Source organism: Vigna unguiculata, chromosome 7 (genome assembly GCF_004118075.2).
Source record: "Vigna unguiculata cultivar IT97K-499-35 chromosome 7, ASM411807v1, whole genome shotgun sequence".
Taxonomy (NCBI): domain Eukaryota; kingdom Viridiplantae; phylum Streptophyta; class Magnoliopsida; order Fabales; family Fabaceae; genus Vigna; species Vigna unguiculata.
In genome coordinates this window covers 36593438-36613059 of record NC_040285.1, presented here as the reverse complement: position 1 = coordinate 36613059, position 19622 = coordinate 36593438, and the positions used below count along the sequence as shown (strand labels likewise).

At 30.6% G+C, this 19622-nt stretch overlaps 3 protein-coding genes across 9 annotated transcripts; 1 reads left to right on the top strand and 2 right to left on the bottom strand.

The window, feature by feature from the left end:
* The first annotated feature begins 3929 nt into the window (after nt 1–3929).
* LOC114191114 lies at nt 3930–7148 on the top strand. Of its 4 annotated transcripts, none has more exons than XM_028080295.1 (6): nt 3930–4337; nt 4426–4547; nt 4691–4888; nt 5348–5453; nt 6320–6542; nt 6632–7148. In XM_028080295.1, exons 2-6 carry the CDS (start codon nt 4521–4523, stop codon nt 6699–6701), a joined length of 624 nt encoding a protein of 207 aa, XP_027936096.1. In that variant the 5' UTR covers nt 3930–4337; nt 4426–4520; the 3' UTR covers nt 6702–7148. The 4 variants fall into 4 exon arrangements, with proteins under 4 accessions (XP_027936096.1, XP_027936097.1, XP_027936095.1 ...); XM_028080294.1 differs by having other exon boundaries at nt 3932–4325; nt 5342–5453; XM_028080293.1 differs by having other exon boundaries at nt 3932–4337; nt 5342–5453.
* A 748-nt stretch (nt 7149–7896) lies between these two features.
* Nucleotides 7897–10517, bottom strand: LOC114191113 (pyruvate, phosphate dikinase regulatory protein 1, chloroplastic). Of its 3 annotated transcripts, none has more exons than XM_028080292.1 (4): nt 9812–10517; nt 8972–9605; nt 8702–8840; nt 7897–8308 (listed from the first exon to the last, which is right to left on the bottom strand). In XM_028080292.1, exons 1-3 carry the CDS (start codon nt 10211–10213, stop codon nt 8737–8739), a joined length of 1140 nt encoding a protein of 379 aa, XP_027936093.1. In that variant the 5' UTR covers nt 10214–10517; the 3' UTR covers nt 7897–8308; nt 8702–8736. The 3 variants fall into 3 exon arrangements, with proteins under 3 accessions (XP_027936093.1, XP_027936092.1, XP_027936091.1); XM_028080291.1 differs by having other exon boundaries at nt 7897–8252; XM_028080290.1 differs by lacking the exon at nt 7897–8308 and having other exon boundaries at nt 8585–8840; nt 9812–10516.
* Nucleotides 10518–17564: 7047 nt separating this feature from the next.
* On the bottom strand, nt 17565–19622 carry LOC114190851 (gibberellin 2-beta-dioxygenase 8-like). 2 transcript variants are annotated; one of them, XM_028079901.1, is made up of 3 exons: nt 19532–19622; nt 18445–18934; nt 17565–18334 (listed from the first exon to the last, which is right to left on the bottom strand). In XM_028079901.1, exons 1-3 carry the CDS (start codon nt 19533–19535, stop codon nt 17779–17781), a joined length of 1050 nt encoding a protein of 349 aa, XP_027935702.1. In that variant the 5' UTR covers nt 19536–19622; the 3' UTR covers nt 17565–17778. The 2 variants fall into 2 exon arrangements, with proteins under 2 accessions (XP_027935702.1, XP_027935701.1); XM_028079900.1 differs by lacking the exon at nt 19532–19622 and having other exon boundaries at nt 18445–19063.

The following is a 19622-nucleotide window of genomic DNA, read 5'->3' as shown; positions in this document are numbered from 1 at the left end:
TATCAATGAGACTTAAGTCTAATCACATAAGGCATTAATATCACTCTAAAGCCAAAATCTCAAGACAATGGAGGGAGAGTGTACCAACCTCCAACGGAAGCATTCCCAACCACAAGTACTCATTTTCTGCCTTTTCTGTACCGTCATTCTTCTCAATGGTACAAGGATCATACTGCACTCGTCTAAGCCAGTTTTTTGAACCATTGGCTCTGATACCACTTGAGACCTGGGACCAACCACATAAGACATTGACATCACTCTCAGTCCAAAACTTTATTAATAAATTTATGGGTCTTTATTCTTATATGATACTTTATTTTCTCATTTTTATCAAATGTGAGACTTAAACTCACAGTTAAATTCTAAATACATAAAAACCTACTCAAAGCATGAGTTATATTAGAGTTATCTTAAACGAGGTGCAGCAGACAAAGTAAACCATGCAATATAAATAGTTAATGGAGATTGAATAATATTAATAATAATTTATATATGTAATAGATGTGAAAGCATTGTTTGACTTGACACGCAAGTTACATTGACAATAGAAAAACTAATGTGGATTTAGTACGATAATGATGAATCGGAAAGAGTGGTCACCACTTCAACACATCTTATGATTGACATAGTTTGCGTATTGTTATTTTATATAACATCAAGTATTCTTATAACAAGAATGGGGCATTAAATTTGTACAAAAAATCTGAACACTATTTGTATAATTCACGATTTTATGCATATATACGTTTCCACTTTGAATTAAAAATTAATATCAGCTTTTAAAATTTGGTTGGTATTACCTTTCATGTTCTTTCCGGTGTTCAACAATAAAGGTAAAGTTTCTCTTCATTAGTTCACTCTGTTTTCGTTAGTTCATCTCTCATTTCAAATTTAAATCACTTGTTACTTCATCTCTTAATCCAAAGTTAAATCACTTCTCAGTGCATGTTACATAACTTCAATTCCTCTTCCAACGCTCTAATCTACTCTTATGTCGATCTGATATATTTTACTATATAATTTAATGTTTAATATATTTTATCTTTGAATATAAAATTTGTATTTTAATTTAAAGAATATGTTTTGTGATATTTAACAAGTTTCAATCTTGACTGAGTCAACAACATTTCAACTTCTGCCAAATTAGTATACTGCAGAAACCAAACCATTACAAGTACAAAATATATGAAAAGACACATCAATTATAAATTTATATTTTCTTATTTAAAATTATACAATGCTAGATAATCAAATTATTCTCATCTTACTTTTATTATTTAAAAATTTTCATCAAAATATATTATATTTTCAATTAAAATAAAAGATTTAGATATCTTACCATTCCGGATGTAATGATTGTTTTGTTTAAAAAATATAATGAAAAGAAAATATGATTGGTGAAGAGAAAGTTGGATAAATTATAGAGATAAGATTGGAAATGGCAACTGCATAAAACTGAAATTTTGGGACTCTTGAAAGGTTAATCATTTGTTTGGTTGGGAAAACATCTACATCTATAATCTTCATGATATTTACATGTCTTGACCAATGCTATTTCACAATGTATACCAAATCTACCTAAAATGAATGGCATAATAACCACCCAACTTTTTAAATTATGTGGCTAGAGACACATAAACGATAACTGCCAAGTTTTTTCTATATTAAACTAATATTTTTAAATTTACCTAAAGTATTTTACTTCATATAAAATATCTGAAAAACATTACCTATAATGTCAACAAAAATCGGTTCAAATTTGTCTTATATGTGTCTTTACGAGAAACAAAAATATATTCAACTTGACAAACATCTATTAGCCCGTTTTTAAAATTTTAAATAAAAATATTGGCTTTGTTTTTTATATAATATATTAAATTTTAAAATGAAATAATTAAATTGATATAATTTTATTAAATGTTAAATACTCAATACTTTTATAAAAGATATTTGTTTATTAATTTATTATTAAATTTGTGATTTCATATCATCATAATTATTTATTTTAAAATAGAATAATCTTCCATGTTTAAAGCATTCTTATTTTATTATGCTTTAAAAAAATATTACCTTATTTTTTATTTATCATAATAATATAGCATTTTGCAAATATCATTATTATAAAATAAACTTTCAATTTAATGATAAGTTAAGAAATATTATTCAATTAAATATTGAGATTGAAGTAACTTTTCACAAAATATTATATATATATATATATATATATATATATATATGTATATATATAATTATAATTATAACTCAAAGCTGTTCCTAGAGAAACATTTAATAAAAAAGTTACCTGTTAAATTTGATTTCTTCCCTTGTATATAATAAAGAGTTTGTATTAATATATTAAGAATAAGGTTGTCGTATTATTATTCACTATAAATATGTCCACGATAAAGTTTTGTTTACTTTGTATTTAAGTTTAAGTAATTTTCATTAGTTGACCTATTAACTTTTTTTATATTTTAAAATTAAATTCTATCAACAATTTGACTCAAGTGTTAGTAATTTATGGTTTTTAGTTGAGTAGTTAGTGGTTGATAAAGAAAGTACTGTGCAAGTTTGAAGGAAAAGTAGGAAAGTTACTCACACGGTGTTTACTCGAATTTTAAATTATCGGATGACTATCTTGGTTACGAGCAGAGGAATACAAAAAAATTGAATTCGAGAAAAGATAAATTAAGGAAAAGATTACTTATTTAATGAAGTTAAAAATAGATGAAGCGAACTATTATAAAATTTATATAATTTAATTGACTTGACAAAAATATAACAGAAATTTAAATTATTTTTTTCTCTTTTCTTTCTCTATCCAACAAGACTATATTAATTTTCTACTCCATATTTTAGATAAATCAATCATGTCAAATGGATACGTATATATTGATTTTCTCATCATATTTTAGATAGATCAATCATACGTTGTTCTCAGCTGTGTTGTCCAATTAAATTAAATTTGTCAATTAAAACATATTATCCCTTATTCGTTATGAAAATATTTGGCCTAACCAAATCCAAACGGAAATTTTAGTTCAACAAATTGGGTTAACTGACTGACAGCTGAACTATTGGTCCGTCAAGTCAAAACTCAAGTTGACTTGTGATAGATATGTTTATAAATTTTAAAATAGTGAAATTTTGTTCGATTCGTAAGTGATTAAGAATTTAAAATTAGTATTTTAAATATGAGTTTGAATTTTAAATTAGTATTTTTTAGTTAAACTTTAAACATATAAATCAAAACATAAAACAGTTTAAATCGGTTAAAATATGTATAATTAATTTAAAAGGATTTGGATTTTAAGATGATAACTATTAATTCACGTATTATTCTTGAAGAGAGAAGAGACAAAATTAAGTTTCCTTAAAAAAGTTACTTAGTAGATAAAGGTAATTTTGTTTTCCAAATTTATAATAAAGATAAGAATAAATAACAACAACAATGATTAAAAGAGAATATAGGAGTAAGTGCAAAATGGATTGATATGCTTAAAATGATTTATGAAACTATTTTCCTTAATCATACGAAAGCGTACATTTAGGACATTATTTTTTAAAACAAAATTATTCCAGAAATAGCAAAAAATAATGATCATTATCCTTTCCTGTTCAACAATATTAAGATTCAAATCTACTTGTTATAATTTACGAAAAAATAAGTTAAAAACTATTTTATATAGTAAAATGTATAATTGAGCTCCATTTCCTTTTGCAATTTATGAAAAAAAATTAAGTTCATAATATTTTATTTATTATTGATTAATAATTGAAACATTTTCTTACACTGTCATTAAATTTTAATTATTACAGTTCAAAAAAAAGTTGTCCCCTGCAAAGATGTACTTATCTGCTACACGTCACAGATTCAAAGTAAAGTACATAGGATATAACAGAGCAGAAAAGTAAACATGGTGGTATAAAGATTAAACAAAGCACGAGAAAAAGAAGGTTAAGACGGAGTCCTTCTTCATTCTGTGTTTATGTATGCATATCTTTTCTCTCACAGAAGAAACCCCACAATCCGCATGATCATGATGATGATGGCGATGTCCTTCTCTCTCTTTTCCTCTTACACTCTTCCCATCCATTCTCTCGTCCTTTCCTCTTTCTTTCTTCCAAAAAAAATCACCCACTTCTAATCAGACAAAAACAAGAGTTGTTATAAGTCCATTTCTTTCTTCCATTTCCACAAAAAATTTCACCACCACAAACCAACACCTTCCTAACTGTCCTTTGCCACCCTTTACTCATTTTCACTGTTACAATCACTTTCCCTACAATCCTGCAACCGAAAAAGGAACAAAGAAGAAATCTCTGTATGTTCACGGGTATGTTTTTTTTTTTTTTATATATATATATATATATATATAATCTTAAGCGTTTTGACTTAAGGGGTTCGTTTTCATTTACAATCAGGTGCTGTGTAGTTATAGCCTGAGCTGTGCCCCATTCCATACGCGACTTTTCCTCCTTCGTTATCCCTTTTTTCTTCTTCTTTCTATTAAAAAGTGATGGAAAGGGAAGAAATTCCTGGGTTGGTAAGGATTTCTTTTGCGGTTTTTCTCGCTTAAGACTGTTCCATTGAAAATTTGGGTCTTCGGGTTCTTCGATTTTCGGTCATCATACTCCTTCGTAATTCTTAATCCTTGTAGCTTTGCTGACATGGGTTTGGTTTTTGCAGAATTCTGGTGATTCTTCTTCTCGCGAGGCTTTGGAATCCGAACAGAAGAACATGGGTACCCAGAGAATCTCTGTTTCAGATCACATAAACGCGTTTCAGTATTCAGCTGACGAAGCTGATAGCTTTGTGATTGACATGGATTCCTTCTCTCCTCCCACCATCAACAAAGATAGTATCAACACTAATTCAAGAATTACAGTAAGATCCTTTTTTTGTTCTATTTTAAATAGTATTTTACCACTCGATAATTACTTTATATTAGGCATATATTGCAACCAAAGCAGGATCGGTGGTGTTTTGTTCTTCTTGCAATTAGTACAATGTACACTAATGGGGCATTAATGAAAGTGAGAAGGAGAACACACACGTTATCAACTGTTAAACCTTTGCGGCCATTGAAATCGAATGTCTTTCTCAAGCTCCATTATTATTATTATTAATTCTCCACCCCTCAATTCCCTCACTTTAACTATAAAATTAAATTAATGAAACGTTGAAAATTTGATGAAGCTATTTAATACAACCATTTAAGTTTCACCTTTATGTATCCCTTACTTAACTCACCACCCGAAGTTGACTTGTTGAGTTATTCAATATTGGCTATTATTACTCAATATTTTTTCACGTCATTGATCGATTTCAACGGTATAGTTGCAGCGGAACCTTTCCAGGAAAGGATCTCAGCGTGGGGGCGACAGGAAGGTGAACGGCAATGTTACACTTCATGATAGGGATACTGTTCCAACTACATGCTCACCAAAAGGTATCATACATAACCATTGTCTCTGCGAATGTGAACTCATTAATTGTATTATTTTAATCTAAACTATAGTATAGTATGTTTTGTTTTATTTAGAATAAGATCTTCATTTGAGTCTTTTAATGTGCATAGTAATTTGCAGATAAATATATAAAAAATATGTACCACATAAAGAACACATGAGAGGATCCACACATCTTTTTGTATTTTTCTTACGATCCTAGACCGAATGATTCGCCAACTTGAGATTTGTCTTCCTGTATCTCGTGTTGAAGATAATTTTAATAAAACTACAACAGTGGCGTTTGTTTCTACTGTTTGACCATTATGGAACTTGGGTTCATCGATAAGTCTATATGTGGACATAGGTGACAAATTTAGAGGTATCATTAAATATTTTAGCACCAACCTGTACCTGTGATGCCAAAGTGTTTGTCCCCTGATTCTTTGGTCTCATTGCTGTATAACTCTGTCTGTTGTGAATATACTATAGTTGCTTTGAGTATCATAATCTCAGATCCAATGTAATTTAGCTTTCGGAATATAATGACATCATCATGATTATAAGTCACACTGGGATTACGTCCATAAAAAATTATGATGGCGGTGAAATTAGTTTGGCCTAGTGCCTGGTAGGTGGAGATTAGTTCGGGTGAAAAACAGGAAACCTACTATGAGAACATGTCAATTAATTAAAGCTCTGTGAAATAGAATTCTGGGTCAACCATGTGTATTGTACAGACATTACAGATCATGAGATAGATATTAATATTAATATCTTGTTGGTAACCCATTCTTGGGGGCCACAGGTGTATTGTCATTATCAGAAATTGAGACAATATTGTGATGTGGGTTTTATGGAATTGCAGCTGCTCTAGCAGGATCCTGCACGGCTGAAAAGTCAGCGACGGTAGCAGTAGGGTCCACGCAACATTCCACAAACACACAGGTTCATCATCATATTACTATTACTGCCAGTAACATGTGCACCACCAACACCGAAAGCAAAAGTGTAACTAGAAGAAATAGTTTTAAACGACCTTCTTCTTGGCTCCTTGACCCTAGAAGAGTTCTTATTTTCTTCGCCACCTTGTAAGATTCAGCTCTTATTAGCTTCAGTACTTGGCTTCTGTTATGTCCTTCACCCTATGTTGTGTCTTAATATCTCAGCTCTGAAACAGGTCAAGCATGGGAACAATGTTGCTAATATACTTCACTCTTACTATCAGCAAGCAAAGTGCAGATGAATAAGGGGGTGAATGGCAGTAGTTACTTATGCCACTGACTTAAATGGGACAAATGAAATGATGGGTTATGTAAAATCTAGATCCTAGGATTGGAGCAAAACTCAGGAACAAGAATTTTGAAGACAAATTCGTAAAACTTTCGATAGGCAACTAAAATTTCCACCACCTTGACGTCAGAATCAGTTACCTGTTGGGGGGCTACGAAAGGCAAATTCAATGACATACTGCACTACGATAAAGGGGGAAGGAATATTTTTTTTTTCTGTGAATGGAATACAGCAACAGATAAAGATCACATGTAAGAGAGTGCTCTATAGTTTATTTGGAGTGTCACCAAAGGGCATAGAGGTGTTGTCCATTTTTGCTCTTTCTACTCCGTCCTTATTTTTATTCCCTGTATCTTTTGTTTTGATCATGTAATGGCAAGTGAAACTTTTTCTAAAGTGTGTAACTTCAATGTTAACTGTGGGAAAAGGTAGGGGAAAGTAAACGAAAACCATGAGAGCTACTAACCTACAAGCTACAAAAGTAGGCACAAACAACATGCGTGCCAAAAGACGTTTTTTCTGTCTGGATGAAACTGTAATCCACGAGTTCCTTTTCTAGGGAAAAAGAATGTTCATACATTAGGAAACCTTTCGGAATAAACTATGTATGGAAGATTAAGATTAATTTAGTAAATTTTTGTCTGTTGTGTACAGTGGTCTACATAAAATGTAGCATGTCAAAGTTAGTCACTTGGATCCTTTTCCTTAACAACCGTATTAAGATAAATGTTTCCATTGGCAGAAGATATAAACAGCCATTCGAGTTTTCGATTGCGGACTTGAGGACCACCCTCAATTACTGTAAGTGTTAAATTTGTCCTCAACCATATTAAGGGCTCAGATAGAAATGAGCTAACAATTATTCTAAGGTTGCAGCAAGAACTGTTAATCCACAGTCCCAGTTAGGTGAACAAACATTAAAAACCCAACCAACAAAATTTGTGAGTTACTGAATTTCACAATGGGAAAGAAAAACAAAGAAACCCCTCACTGTCCACCTGTTCATGCTTTTCTGCCCGTAGGCAAGTTTGGTACACCAGCAAGTTTACGGAAATAAGTTAATGACATTAGTTGCTTGGAATGTAAGATTTTAACATGCTTAGTATGTCATGTATTTTTTCTAAAAGTGTTGGCAACCAAACTAGCATAAAATATTGAACTCCACCAGATATTTTGGCAAGAAAATCGATGGCTTACATACCAATAAATATTCCTAGCATATATCAGTAACTAAGATCCAACAAGATAATAAAGCCAATAGTCATGGAGGGATACTTCACTATTTTGGCGGAAACAGAACTTCCTTTCCCTTGAAGGAAAAGAGCATTCTACTTACTCATTATGCTCCATGAGAATTTTCACAAAAAGAGAGGTCGCCAGCACTCACTAAAATTTTTGAAAGCCGTTTTGCAATTCATCAGTAGGTTCACCAGACATGTTCAACTCTTTCTTAGAATCGAATTACTTCTGATACAAGCTGTTGTTGATGCCAGCATTTCACCATATACCTGTAATGATATATAAGACGAATCTGCTAGTTGCCTTTTAAAAAAAGTCATACCTGCTGATAGTTAGCAAAAGAATACCCCAAAAAGTAAGTGGCATATCAAATTTAGATTTAATTATCTATTTAATTCCTTTAATTATAAAAATTTAATGTTTTATTACTGTAGTTAAAGACATTTATTTTAGTCCATATACATAAATTATTTTAATCTCTTTTAGTTATTTTATATATCATTTTAAATGTTTTTTAGTTCATGCCATCTAAATTTATATGGAGTAAAAGAAATTGAAATAGTATGTATAGTATAAGGACTAAAATGAACAATTAATAATGTAGGGAGTAAGAAATAATGTTTATTCAACTATAGCGATTAATCGATCCATTAAACCTAAAATTTATGAGTATTCAGTAAATTCTATATTATAACACTATACAAATTTGGTACTTTACAGTCTGTAGTTCAACGTGGGAAAAACATGTCATCTCTAATAGCGTTTTGAGATCCTTGACATGGTGCACTTGTTCTTCCTGTCATGGAACAGCCTCAACAGAACAGCTGCAGTCTCTTCAATGGCTTTTCCAGTCACATCTGTAAATAGATAGCAAAATAAGACGTCATAAGCATTTGTCTGAAAAGCTAACATTTTCCAACCGCTACAAGAATTAATCTAACATAAGAAATTGACAGAAATGAAGACTTGAGAAGAATAAATTTGTTACCAATGACTGGCCAAAGAGGGTTCTGAGCAAAGAGCCTTCCAGCGAATTCAAGTTCCTCCCTGACATAATTCATCTCCGAATAAATACTCCTACCATCTGAACTTAATCCCATGGTTTTAGTCCTTGCACTTCTAATATTCTGCAAGACAAGAGGGTTTATAGTCAACCCAAAAACCTTCTTCGGATCCACCTCAAACAGAGTCCTTGGCATTGGCACCCCCAAAACAATGGGCACATTGGCCACCCTGTACCCCTTCTGAGCAAGATAAATGGACAAGGGGGTCTTGCCGGTGCGGGAAACGCCGGTGAGAACAATGTCAGCCTTGGCCAGATTCTGGGGAGATGCCCCATCATCTTGCTTGATGGTGAACTCAACAGCTTCAATCCTACGAAAGTAATCATCAGATAGGGGAAGGCCTGAAGCCCCACGAGGAAGGCCAGAGGGAGAAACACCCAAATGAGAAGCAATGTCCTCTGTGATGGGTCCCAACACATCACTGGAAGGCACACCCCATAGCTTACATGCCTGCTTTGCCGCCATAGCCAATTGTGGATCAGCCAAAGTATAAACAAGCAAAGCACCCTCCTTAGCTGCTTGCTTTGTGATCTCCAGCAACTTCTCCGCCTCATCAATCTTAACCACAACATCAACAACGAAATTTATATTCTAAAAATAACTTTACAGAAACTGAAACTATAAAGCATCAGTCACAATAATAATTCTTGACATGATTCTTCACTATGTGTATAAATATAAATGCAAAAATTAAAGTCATGCTATGATGAGATGATTAAAATTAGTAAAGCAAATATTTTTATAAGATGTTTGCATTTGCTTACCCCAGAAAACAAATGGGTACTGACGGGGCAGCCACGGTCGACCAAGCAGTAATCGAACTGACCCAAAGCGGCGCTAACGCAATGTTCAGCTGTCCAGCCGGTTCCGTCGGAGACTATGTAGATGGACTTGACGGTCATGGCCTCTGCGCCGTCCAAATTAGCGGCGTCGTCTGGGTCCACCGGTATAGGAAGTTGACTTAGAGGAGTGTTGGGTTCCGGTGGTTGGGTTCGGAGACTGGAACGGTCCAATTTCTGCCCAGACCGTATGGCTCGGGCTCTGGACCATCGGTTCAGCTGAGGGCTCCCCTTGGGTCTCCCAGAAACGGCCTTCGACCCGGTTTGGTCGTTTTGCGTGCACGCTACGATTTGGGGAACAGAAGGACACAACCGCGAAATTGGCATGGCTAACAAAGTGCTTCCTTCTTCTTTCTCCAGCCCGGGGAAAGATTAGGATAACGATAACATTGTCGAATACCAACAATTGATTTTTTTGAGAGAAAGACGTTTAATTATTATTATTGTTGGGTTATACTTATATTCTTAACCTACTGTTTTTTACTTTGATAGTTTTATTAACTTAATTCGTCAAGTTTTATTTTGTTTTCATTTTATGCATAACTCAGATCAACGATCTTATTGCAATTTTCTACTTCTTAACATCAATTCTATATCTTTGAAATTCTGAGTTCTGTCAAGTTTGTTTCGCTTCACATTCTTCCCTGACGAAGGAAGAGTCGTGTCATGTGAGTCTTGAGCACCGCCACAAAATTTTCTTTTTATTCTCGTCACCCATATATAATTATGAGGGCCAAAATGGGAAGCAGAGATAAATTTGGAGATTCAGGAAGAAAAAAAATGGGGGTACAGGAAGAAGGTCCCGTAAAATATTCTTATGGACTCGCTTTTTGCCCAAAATATATTAGGGGGCTTCTCCCAGCACTTCTAAAGATTTCTACTGCACCTCCAAATATTAATTGCACGGTCTATTTTACCCTACTGACTCACCTCTCTCTTAATTAAGTAAAAGTAATTAAAATATTTACTGAGGTAGGTGAACTGAAAGTTGAGACTTGGATTTGGTTGTTGCCCCTTACGCCCTTCTTCCCATCGACAAGTCACTTTCATTGTTGTTTTCAGAACCTCCATTGCTTTCACTGTGAACTGTGTTTGCACTTTCGCTGCTCAGGTTTATCGAAACGTTGTTTCGTTTTTCAGTTCTTTAAGTTATATCTTCTTAAGGTATGTAAGTTATTGTTGGACGTCCATCATCCATTATTTTGAAATACTATAATATGCATTCAACTTTCATATATCAACCATTTTATACAATAAGCTTTGTATATATGGAATACCGAATGCATTTTTTGTATATAGTGAATGCATGTTTGTGAATGGTTATGAATGAGTGATTTGTGTTTGAAGATACTGATAGATAACGACATCAAAAAGAGAAAAAAAATTAGAAAGCATAAATCTGACTTTCGATATCTGGTTATGCCTGATTTATAAATCCGGTTAAAAATTTAAACGGATTTTGGCATCCGATTTTCCATGTACACATACACCGATTTTCGAAATCCGGTTACGCAAAAATCGATCTACAATTCTGTTTCACACATTACACGGATTTCAATATCTGGTTAAATTTTTAAATTGTTTAGATTTTTTTTGATTCATTATATATTTTATTTAATTTATATTTCTTTTTCCAACTTTTAAAAATAAAATCTTTTGTTAAATCTTTTATGAAATATTTTTAATAAAAATATAAAACAAATCAGTGGTAATGATAACCACGGATTTCATTTTACATAAACCGAAAATCGCAATCTGGTATTGATTTTGGGTTTTTTTTATTTAGTTTTAGGTATAATATTTTATTTATTTGACATATTTATTTGACATATTTGTTTTATATTTTTATTTTTAATTTTATTAATTGGTTGAAAATTTAATTTCCTTTTAATTTAATGTTAAATAGTTTTTCAATAATTTTTTTATTTGTTATTTTTTTAAAATTTTAAATTTAATGTTTATTGTTTTAATAATATTTTTTTTTATGTTTTGTTTATTTTTTAAAGTTTTTTTTATTGTGTATCATATAATTTTTTACATGTAATGTTATTTTACAATTTATTTTTTTTAAATTTAAAAATATTATTCATTTATAATTATTTTAAATTTTTATTGTGTATCATATAATTTTTTATATGTATTGTAATTATTTGTTTTTCAAATTTTTTAAAAATTTATAAATATTATTCATTTATTAATTATTTTAATTTTTTATTATGTCATGTAGGTGATTATAATCTCTTCATATATATAAAGATGGAAGATTTTCATTTGAGTTATTTGGATTCACAAATAAATTCGAACTTGATGTCAGATTTCTCCTCTTTTATTAATGATACATGCGAAGAGGATTATACAATATATGAGTAAAAAATATATGAAAAATAAAATTAAAAATAAAGTAATTAAATGAATAAAAAAATTAACAAATTAAAAAAAATACATAAAAACTGAAGTTTAAAATTCAAGAAATAATAAATATTAATAAAATATATTTTAAAAATAATTAAACAATAACTAAAAAATATTAATTAAAATCAAATTAAATTTTATATATAAAATAAATAAATAAAGTAAACTACCGATATTGGAATGCCGATAACTTTAAAAAGAAATTTAGTTTAACAACCGGATGATTGCCGATATATAATTTTGTTTAATATAATTATACTAACAACTAATAAATAAGTAAAGTTAACTTTAAAATAATTAAATATAATTAATTTAGATATTATAAAGATAAGTATATTAAATAAATATTTATCATTATTAATTAAAAATTAACAAAAGTAAAAATAACTATAAAGTATGTAACTAAGAAGATATACAAAAAATTAAATTACAAATAAAGTAATAAAATGAATAAAAAATTAAAAAATTAAAACAAAAATAATAAGAATAAATACATGCAAACTCAAGTTCAAATTTAAAAAAATAAGAATTATTAATAAAATATATTCTAAAACCAATTAAACAATAACTTAATAATACTAATGTGAAATTAAATTAGATTAAATTTTACATATATAAAAAAATAAACTAACGGAATAAATGTCGGTATACAAATATCAATTTTAAATAAAAAAATAGTTAACGTACCGGATTTCTATTGCCGGAATATAATTTTATTTAATATAGAATTAAAATTAAATAATTAATATATAATATAAAAATTTGAAATTAAATCTTATAAATAAATAAAAATATTAAGAGGTAACAAATAATAAATAAGTCAAAATTATTCAAAAATAATTAAATTTTATTAATCTACATATTATAAAGTAAAATATTTTAAATAAAAATTTATTATTATTAATTAAAAATTAACAAAGTAAAAATAACTACAAAATTTAAAATAATAAAATTTTATTTAACGTACTTATATAAAATATAAATAATCTAAAATTAAATAATTAATACATAAATTATAAAATAATAGAAATTAAAACTTATAAACAAATGAATAAAAAAATACGAAAATTTTAATTATCAGCAGATTACCAATGCCGGTTAAAAAGAAGCTGATTTTGGATTTTTTAACCGAGTTTCGATTGCCAGTAGAAAATTAAACCGGGTTTCGAATGCCGGTAGAGTTTACAATGCCGGTCCACAAATAAAACGGAGTTTGAATTCCGTTTAATCACTCACCGGATTTCAAATGCCGGTGCATCATGGGTTACGAAAGTTCAAGTTTTTACCGGGTTTAGAAAGCCGGATAAATATTTTACTGGGTTTTGAAATCCGTTCTACCCAAATCCGTTTTTAACTTCTACGAATGATGCTATAAATGATGTTACATGATATATTTTTTCCATGTTGAAACAATAAGCATATTCATCTACATCTCCAAGTATATTCAAACAATAATCATAAATACAAGTATATTCAAACAATAATCATAAATAGAAGAATAATGCTTACTGGAAAAAGAAAGAACCTTTCCTTGGAGATAACGGCTGGTGCGGCTTTGGATGCAAAGGGTCTCCCCTAACAGCAGAAGCTTTGCTTTCAATTTGGAGGTGTGAGATTAAAGGTAACTTTTATTGAAGAGAAACAGGAGGACGGATTTATGACAGCCGTGAATTAAGAGCAGAGAATCTTTTTTAAAAATAGAGAATCTTTTTTAACTTTATTTACCCTTCAACAGTAAAAAGTTCAGAGGATATTATTGGAATTTTGAAATTTTTGGGGGTATAGTAGAAGTCTTTAGAGGTATAGGGAGAAGCCCCAATATATTATCAATTAAGTCCCTAAGTCAGATTGGTACTTCAACGGTATTTCTTTCTTCATGCACCCCTATTTCAAACTATCCTCTTAGGAAACAACCAGCACCAAAAAGGAGCCTAAATAAAACCTTTTAACAACTAAATTTACAAAGTTTTATTATGATGGCAAAAAACTTTTTCTTATCGTATTTATAAGATTTTAAAATAACAAACATGACAAATCATGTGACTTTTTATGATTATTAAAAAAAAAAAACATGTGAGCAAATGTTACAAAAGCGAAGTTTAAAAATCAATAGATAACGAATTTAAAATTATTTGGGTTCAACGTGCAAAATAGGGTGGTTTGTGAGTGTTTCATGAATAGCTTTTATAGTTTCTCTTTCACCGAAAACTAAAACTATGTGCAGTTTTTCTATCTACAATAAAAATTTTTAGAATTCTTCACGAAATTTTACCCAGAAGTAAATTTGATGACAAATATATTGATAATGCAAATTTGTTTCTCGATAAATCTGTTAATAATTACATATTTTAAAATTCATCAGTAATGCAATTTGTATTATTGATGAATTAGTCCACGATAAATCCATTGATAAAATAGTGACAGATTTTCTGGACGTTTAGTGTATTAGAAATTAATTAATAAAAATAACAGAAGAAGAATAAGGAAAAAGAAGGAAGAAAAAAATGAGAAGGAAAAGGAGATGGTGATTACAGTGGTGAAGCAAGGAGTAGGGAAGGATGTATAGGGAAGGATGTATTGGAAGAAAAAAAACATATAAAATAAAAGGAAGAAGGAGAAGAAGAAGGAAGGAAGAGAAAGAGATGAATCATATTACACTATTTGAAAGATATTTTTATAATAAATTATCAATGCATTATTTTGTCAGTAATTATTATCGATATTACTAACGTATTTTTTCGTCAATAATTATGGATAAAAAAAAATTATCGATAAGATTTATCAATAAAGATTTTATCAATAAATTTTGATAATTTTAATTTATTGTTAAACATTAAATATTATAAAAAATTTATTTGTCGATAATATTAAATTTTCATTGTATCAAAGTAATTAATAGTTTATTTGTTCACTTTATTTAGTTGCAAATTACATCATTCCTTCGTATAAATATTTAACATTTGTCTGCATAAGGGCCGTATATAGCTTTTCATAGACATGATTGTTTCTCACTCATGCTTAACTATGGATGAAACATGCCCAAATCACAATTCCTCACCTTAACTTATTTTTACAAGGAATTTAGACAATTTTTTTTAAAAGACTAGTCTTATAGTAAGAAAACTTTATTTTGAAAACTTATGATTCATGCTCTCTTTTTTATCTATGGTAGGGCGAAGGCCTCTTCACCAGTGGCGGAACTTGGACTAAAATTGTAGGGGGGCCAAATTAGATTTGTTATATATAATTTTTTTAGGAGAAAAACTATTCATTTTTTTCTATTCATTTCCTCTTCTTATAACAAACACATGTAATAGTAGAATTCAAAAAAATATTACTATCATTCGCTATTATATCATGATACCAATTCATGAATACCATTTTAGATCAAGCATTCGTATCTCATCAATTTGATTTGGTGGTATTGTCAAATTTGATGTCGTTCTATTGAATTGTTAAATTCATTATATGTAACTCTGATAACTTTAGAGATTTGTTTTATATTGTCTTAAATTTTTGGTTCTTATTAAATTTCTCAAGCTTAGTTAATGTAAATGCATTTCTTTTTCATCTTCATCACAAACCTTCCACTTTGAAAAAAAGGAATCAATTTTTTTACTTTTTATCATAATCTTTCTAATATAAATTTATCACCTCTTACCTATTTAGAATAAATAAAATTTATATTCACAAATCACAATTATCACAATGCAAAACATAATAAAACTCATACTACTTTAATTAAATAAGCAATACTGTATAAATTCAAAACTCAAAAAAAAAAAATACCATAGATAGCGAAAAACACAAAATCCCTAAATTTCATAATTAAGGATTATAATAATTTAGGAAAAATTATAATTAGGGTTCATACCAATTTCATAAAAGAATCCCTAAAATCATAATTAGGGGTTATATTAATTTAGGATAAACTTAATTTGGAAGAAACATCCTAAAAAGAATCATAAACTAACATACATAAATCATAATAAGATACTAACTTTGATTTGTGATAGATCATGCAAGAATGTATACATGAATCTCAATCTGTGTGTTTCCAACCTCTATTTTCCAACCTTTGTATTTATCTTTCTTCACAGACTTTCATGATCATTTACATGATGGAAAGATTTTATAGTCAGAAAAAAACCCTAATCTCTTTTATAAATTAATGTCTCTATTAAAAAAATTTATTTTTTATTTTATTATAATTTTCCATAATATAATTTTAATATAAATAATATATAATATAATTTTAAAAAATATATAAATATATATAAAAAAAATTCAAAAAAAAAAAAATGGGGGAGCCGTGTCACATCTAGGTCCGCCAATGCTCTTCACCGTTTGTCATCTCATTACAAAAATAATTCAATCTATTATTGCTTCCACAAATTTCATACGTAATCCACGTACATTTTATTTTCATTTTGCTACTTTATCACAACTTTGGTTTGCATGCCTCCCTTTTAATTATATATAAGAACTATATGAGATATGGAATTTTAACAAAGAATTATGATGAAACTTGATATAGTATAGGTGGGATGAGTCTCGAGAGTGTATTTGATGTATAGATAAAGTTGTCAAAACGGATAATCCAGTCTAACCCGACTCGACTCATCATGAATTGATCATTTAGTGAGTCAATCCAACCCGACTCACTTATTAGCAAACCAAGAAAATTTGAATTCGACTCGACCCACCCCGGGTTGGTAGTTAAACGGGTTGGTTCACGGGCTCACTTAATTAGAAAAAATACAATTTTTTTTTTCAATCAAAACTAAATTATAATTCTAATTAAAATCTAAATAATAAACTTTAGTACAATCCAAATACAAATTAAAATCACAAAAATACAAATTATATATGTGTTGGCTAAAAAAATAACTTAACATGACTCAAATAAAAAGTCCAGCTTAACACAAAACACTTATGTGACCCTTTATTTGCAGGTTGATGAGTCAACCCTGCTCATCACAAGTTCAACCCGAGTGAACCACGTTCTAGGTGAACCGAGTCAAAAATCAATCCATATTTAAATATATAAAAAAAAATTCAATCCAACCCAGTCTGAACTCGTGAGGAACCGGATTGGCTCGCAGGTTGTATTTTGACAACTATAGAATGCATCACAAAAAAAAACATTTAGAATACACGACAATCAATGGTTATATTAACAAATCAAATGATTTCAATTTAATCATAATTTTCTCGCAAGCCACAAACCAAATTTGAAAGATATCATTGAAGATTCCGGTAACCATTTATAAAATATATAAATCTATTTGTTTTTATTGAGAAAATTTGAATACTTGATTATAGTGATAGCAGGTGAATGCTGTAATTTGAGATGTGTCTCTTTGTATACAGACAACTCTGTAAGAAGGTTGAGACACTAAGGTGATTCATATATATATAGCAGTTTTATTTGTGGAAAAGAAAAAGAGAGGTGATACTGATGCACACTACGTAGCCCCTCAACGTATGAGAAACTTGGGTAGGCCAATTTTGTAGCCCAACTTCTGAACATCATCTCGAACTTCTTGCATATATTCCCCAAAGCTAAAGTTCCTGTACTCCGACTTCTCTGTGCAGCTTCGTATGACTGTATCATTAGAGGGGCAAAAGAAATAGGCCATAGAGAACCTCTCTAATCTTGGGTTGGTCACAACTCGGTGTTGAAGACTCTTGTAAACCCCATTGCTCCATGCCTGGAACAAGTCACCAATGATGATTAGAAGAGCATCGGGGTTTGGTTTCACTGCAATCCATTTCCCATCTTTCATGATTTGCAAGCCTCCCACCTCATCTTGATGCAAGATGGTGAGGAAAGAACTATCTGTGTGTGGCTGTAGTCCGTGAATCTCAGAAGCCAAGGGGCATGGAGGATATCGATTCAATCGAAAATAACAAGAACTGGGCAAACAGTTTTCCTCAAACAAACTACACTTCTGACCCATTTTCTCCGCCAGGATATCAGCCAAAGTTTTCGCCAGAGTAGAAACTTCAGTAGCAAACTCTTTAATGGTTGAGCTGCAAATATACAAACACTAATAAACTTATAACACTTCTTCATAAATTACGTGTTTCTTTGGTAACAGAGTACGTAGTGCGGAGAAAATTTAAGCGGTGTGGTTTATTACCTAAATGTGTTGGATTCGCTGGAACCCAGTATATCAGTAAGAGGAATATGGAAAGCTTCAGACCAAGATAACTGCCTAATGCATGTTGCACTGGGGGCTCCCCAACTGTAGCTATCAGCGGAAAAGTTGAAGAACGTGTTCTCTTTGCTCTTCTTCTCAAAAGTTTGCTGAAATATCTTCTCCCGTTCCACCCTCAAACCGCTGAAAACATCATTGGAAATCCCATGATTAACGATCTGAAAGAAACCCCATTCTTCAGAAGCCTTCGCTATCTCAGACTTGCACTTCTCCCTCCTCACTTCATCACTCTCTGCTAAATGCCTCACATTGATCACTGCCAACTCTGTATCCTCCACCACCACCACCACCACCTTATCATCATCACAACCACTCTGTTCGTTACTGTTCCGGGTCTTGTTCAACAGCATCTCGTACGCCTCGTGAAGGGGTGGGTTTGAATCCGAATCCATATGCTTTGTTATAGCGGTGGCTGAAAGGAGAGAATTTTCAGGAAAAATCAGTTCTTTCTTCATTCATTTTTTGATAGATGGAGACAAAAAGGGATAATTAAAGACGACCGCTACTTGTAGCTTTCTTTTTTCTATTCATATTTCGTCTTTGATCGAACGGTTTCAGAGATAAAGGTACGTGGCTTGTTGCATGTCTTTAAGTTGACACAAGATTCTACTACCAGTCATTTTCCTATCATCCGCTGCTTTCTATTAATTTCTTACTAGTGTTCAGACCCATTTTTTCTTACGCGGTCTTAACTTTCCATAATTAGACCAAACTTTATCATAAGTTAGATCTTAACTTTCCGTTCTGATAATATCAAAAAAACCATCGAATATTTCCAGATGACTTTTTCAATTTAATTAAAAGTTTTATATTCAAACACAATCACCGAGGATTTGTATACATATATTATGACAGAAGAAAAGCAATACACTCCGGGAGAAATTAAGAACAAAAGAATTTTAAAGAATAGGTAAATCTGGATAAGTTTAAATACACAAAGAGATAATCATCTTGTTGAAGGAAATAAAATTATAGAGGCATACTAATAGCAGAGAAAGGTGGCACTCACACATATAAGGAGACTATTCAGGAACAATGAGCAATCAAATTTGCTTTCAGCTTAGGTAGCTGCATTCCGGACTTGGTGATAATTTATAGGC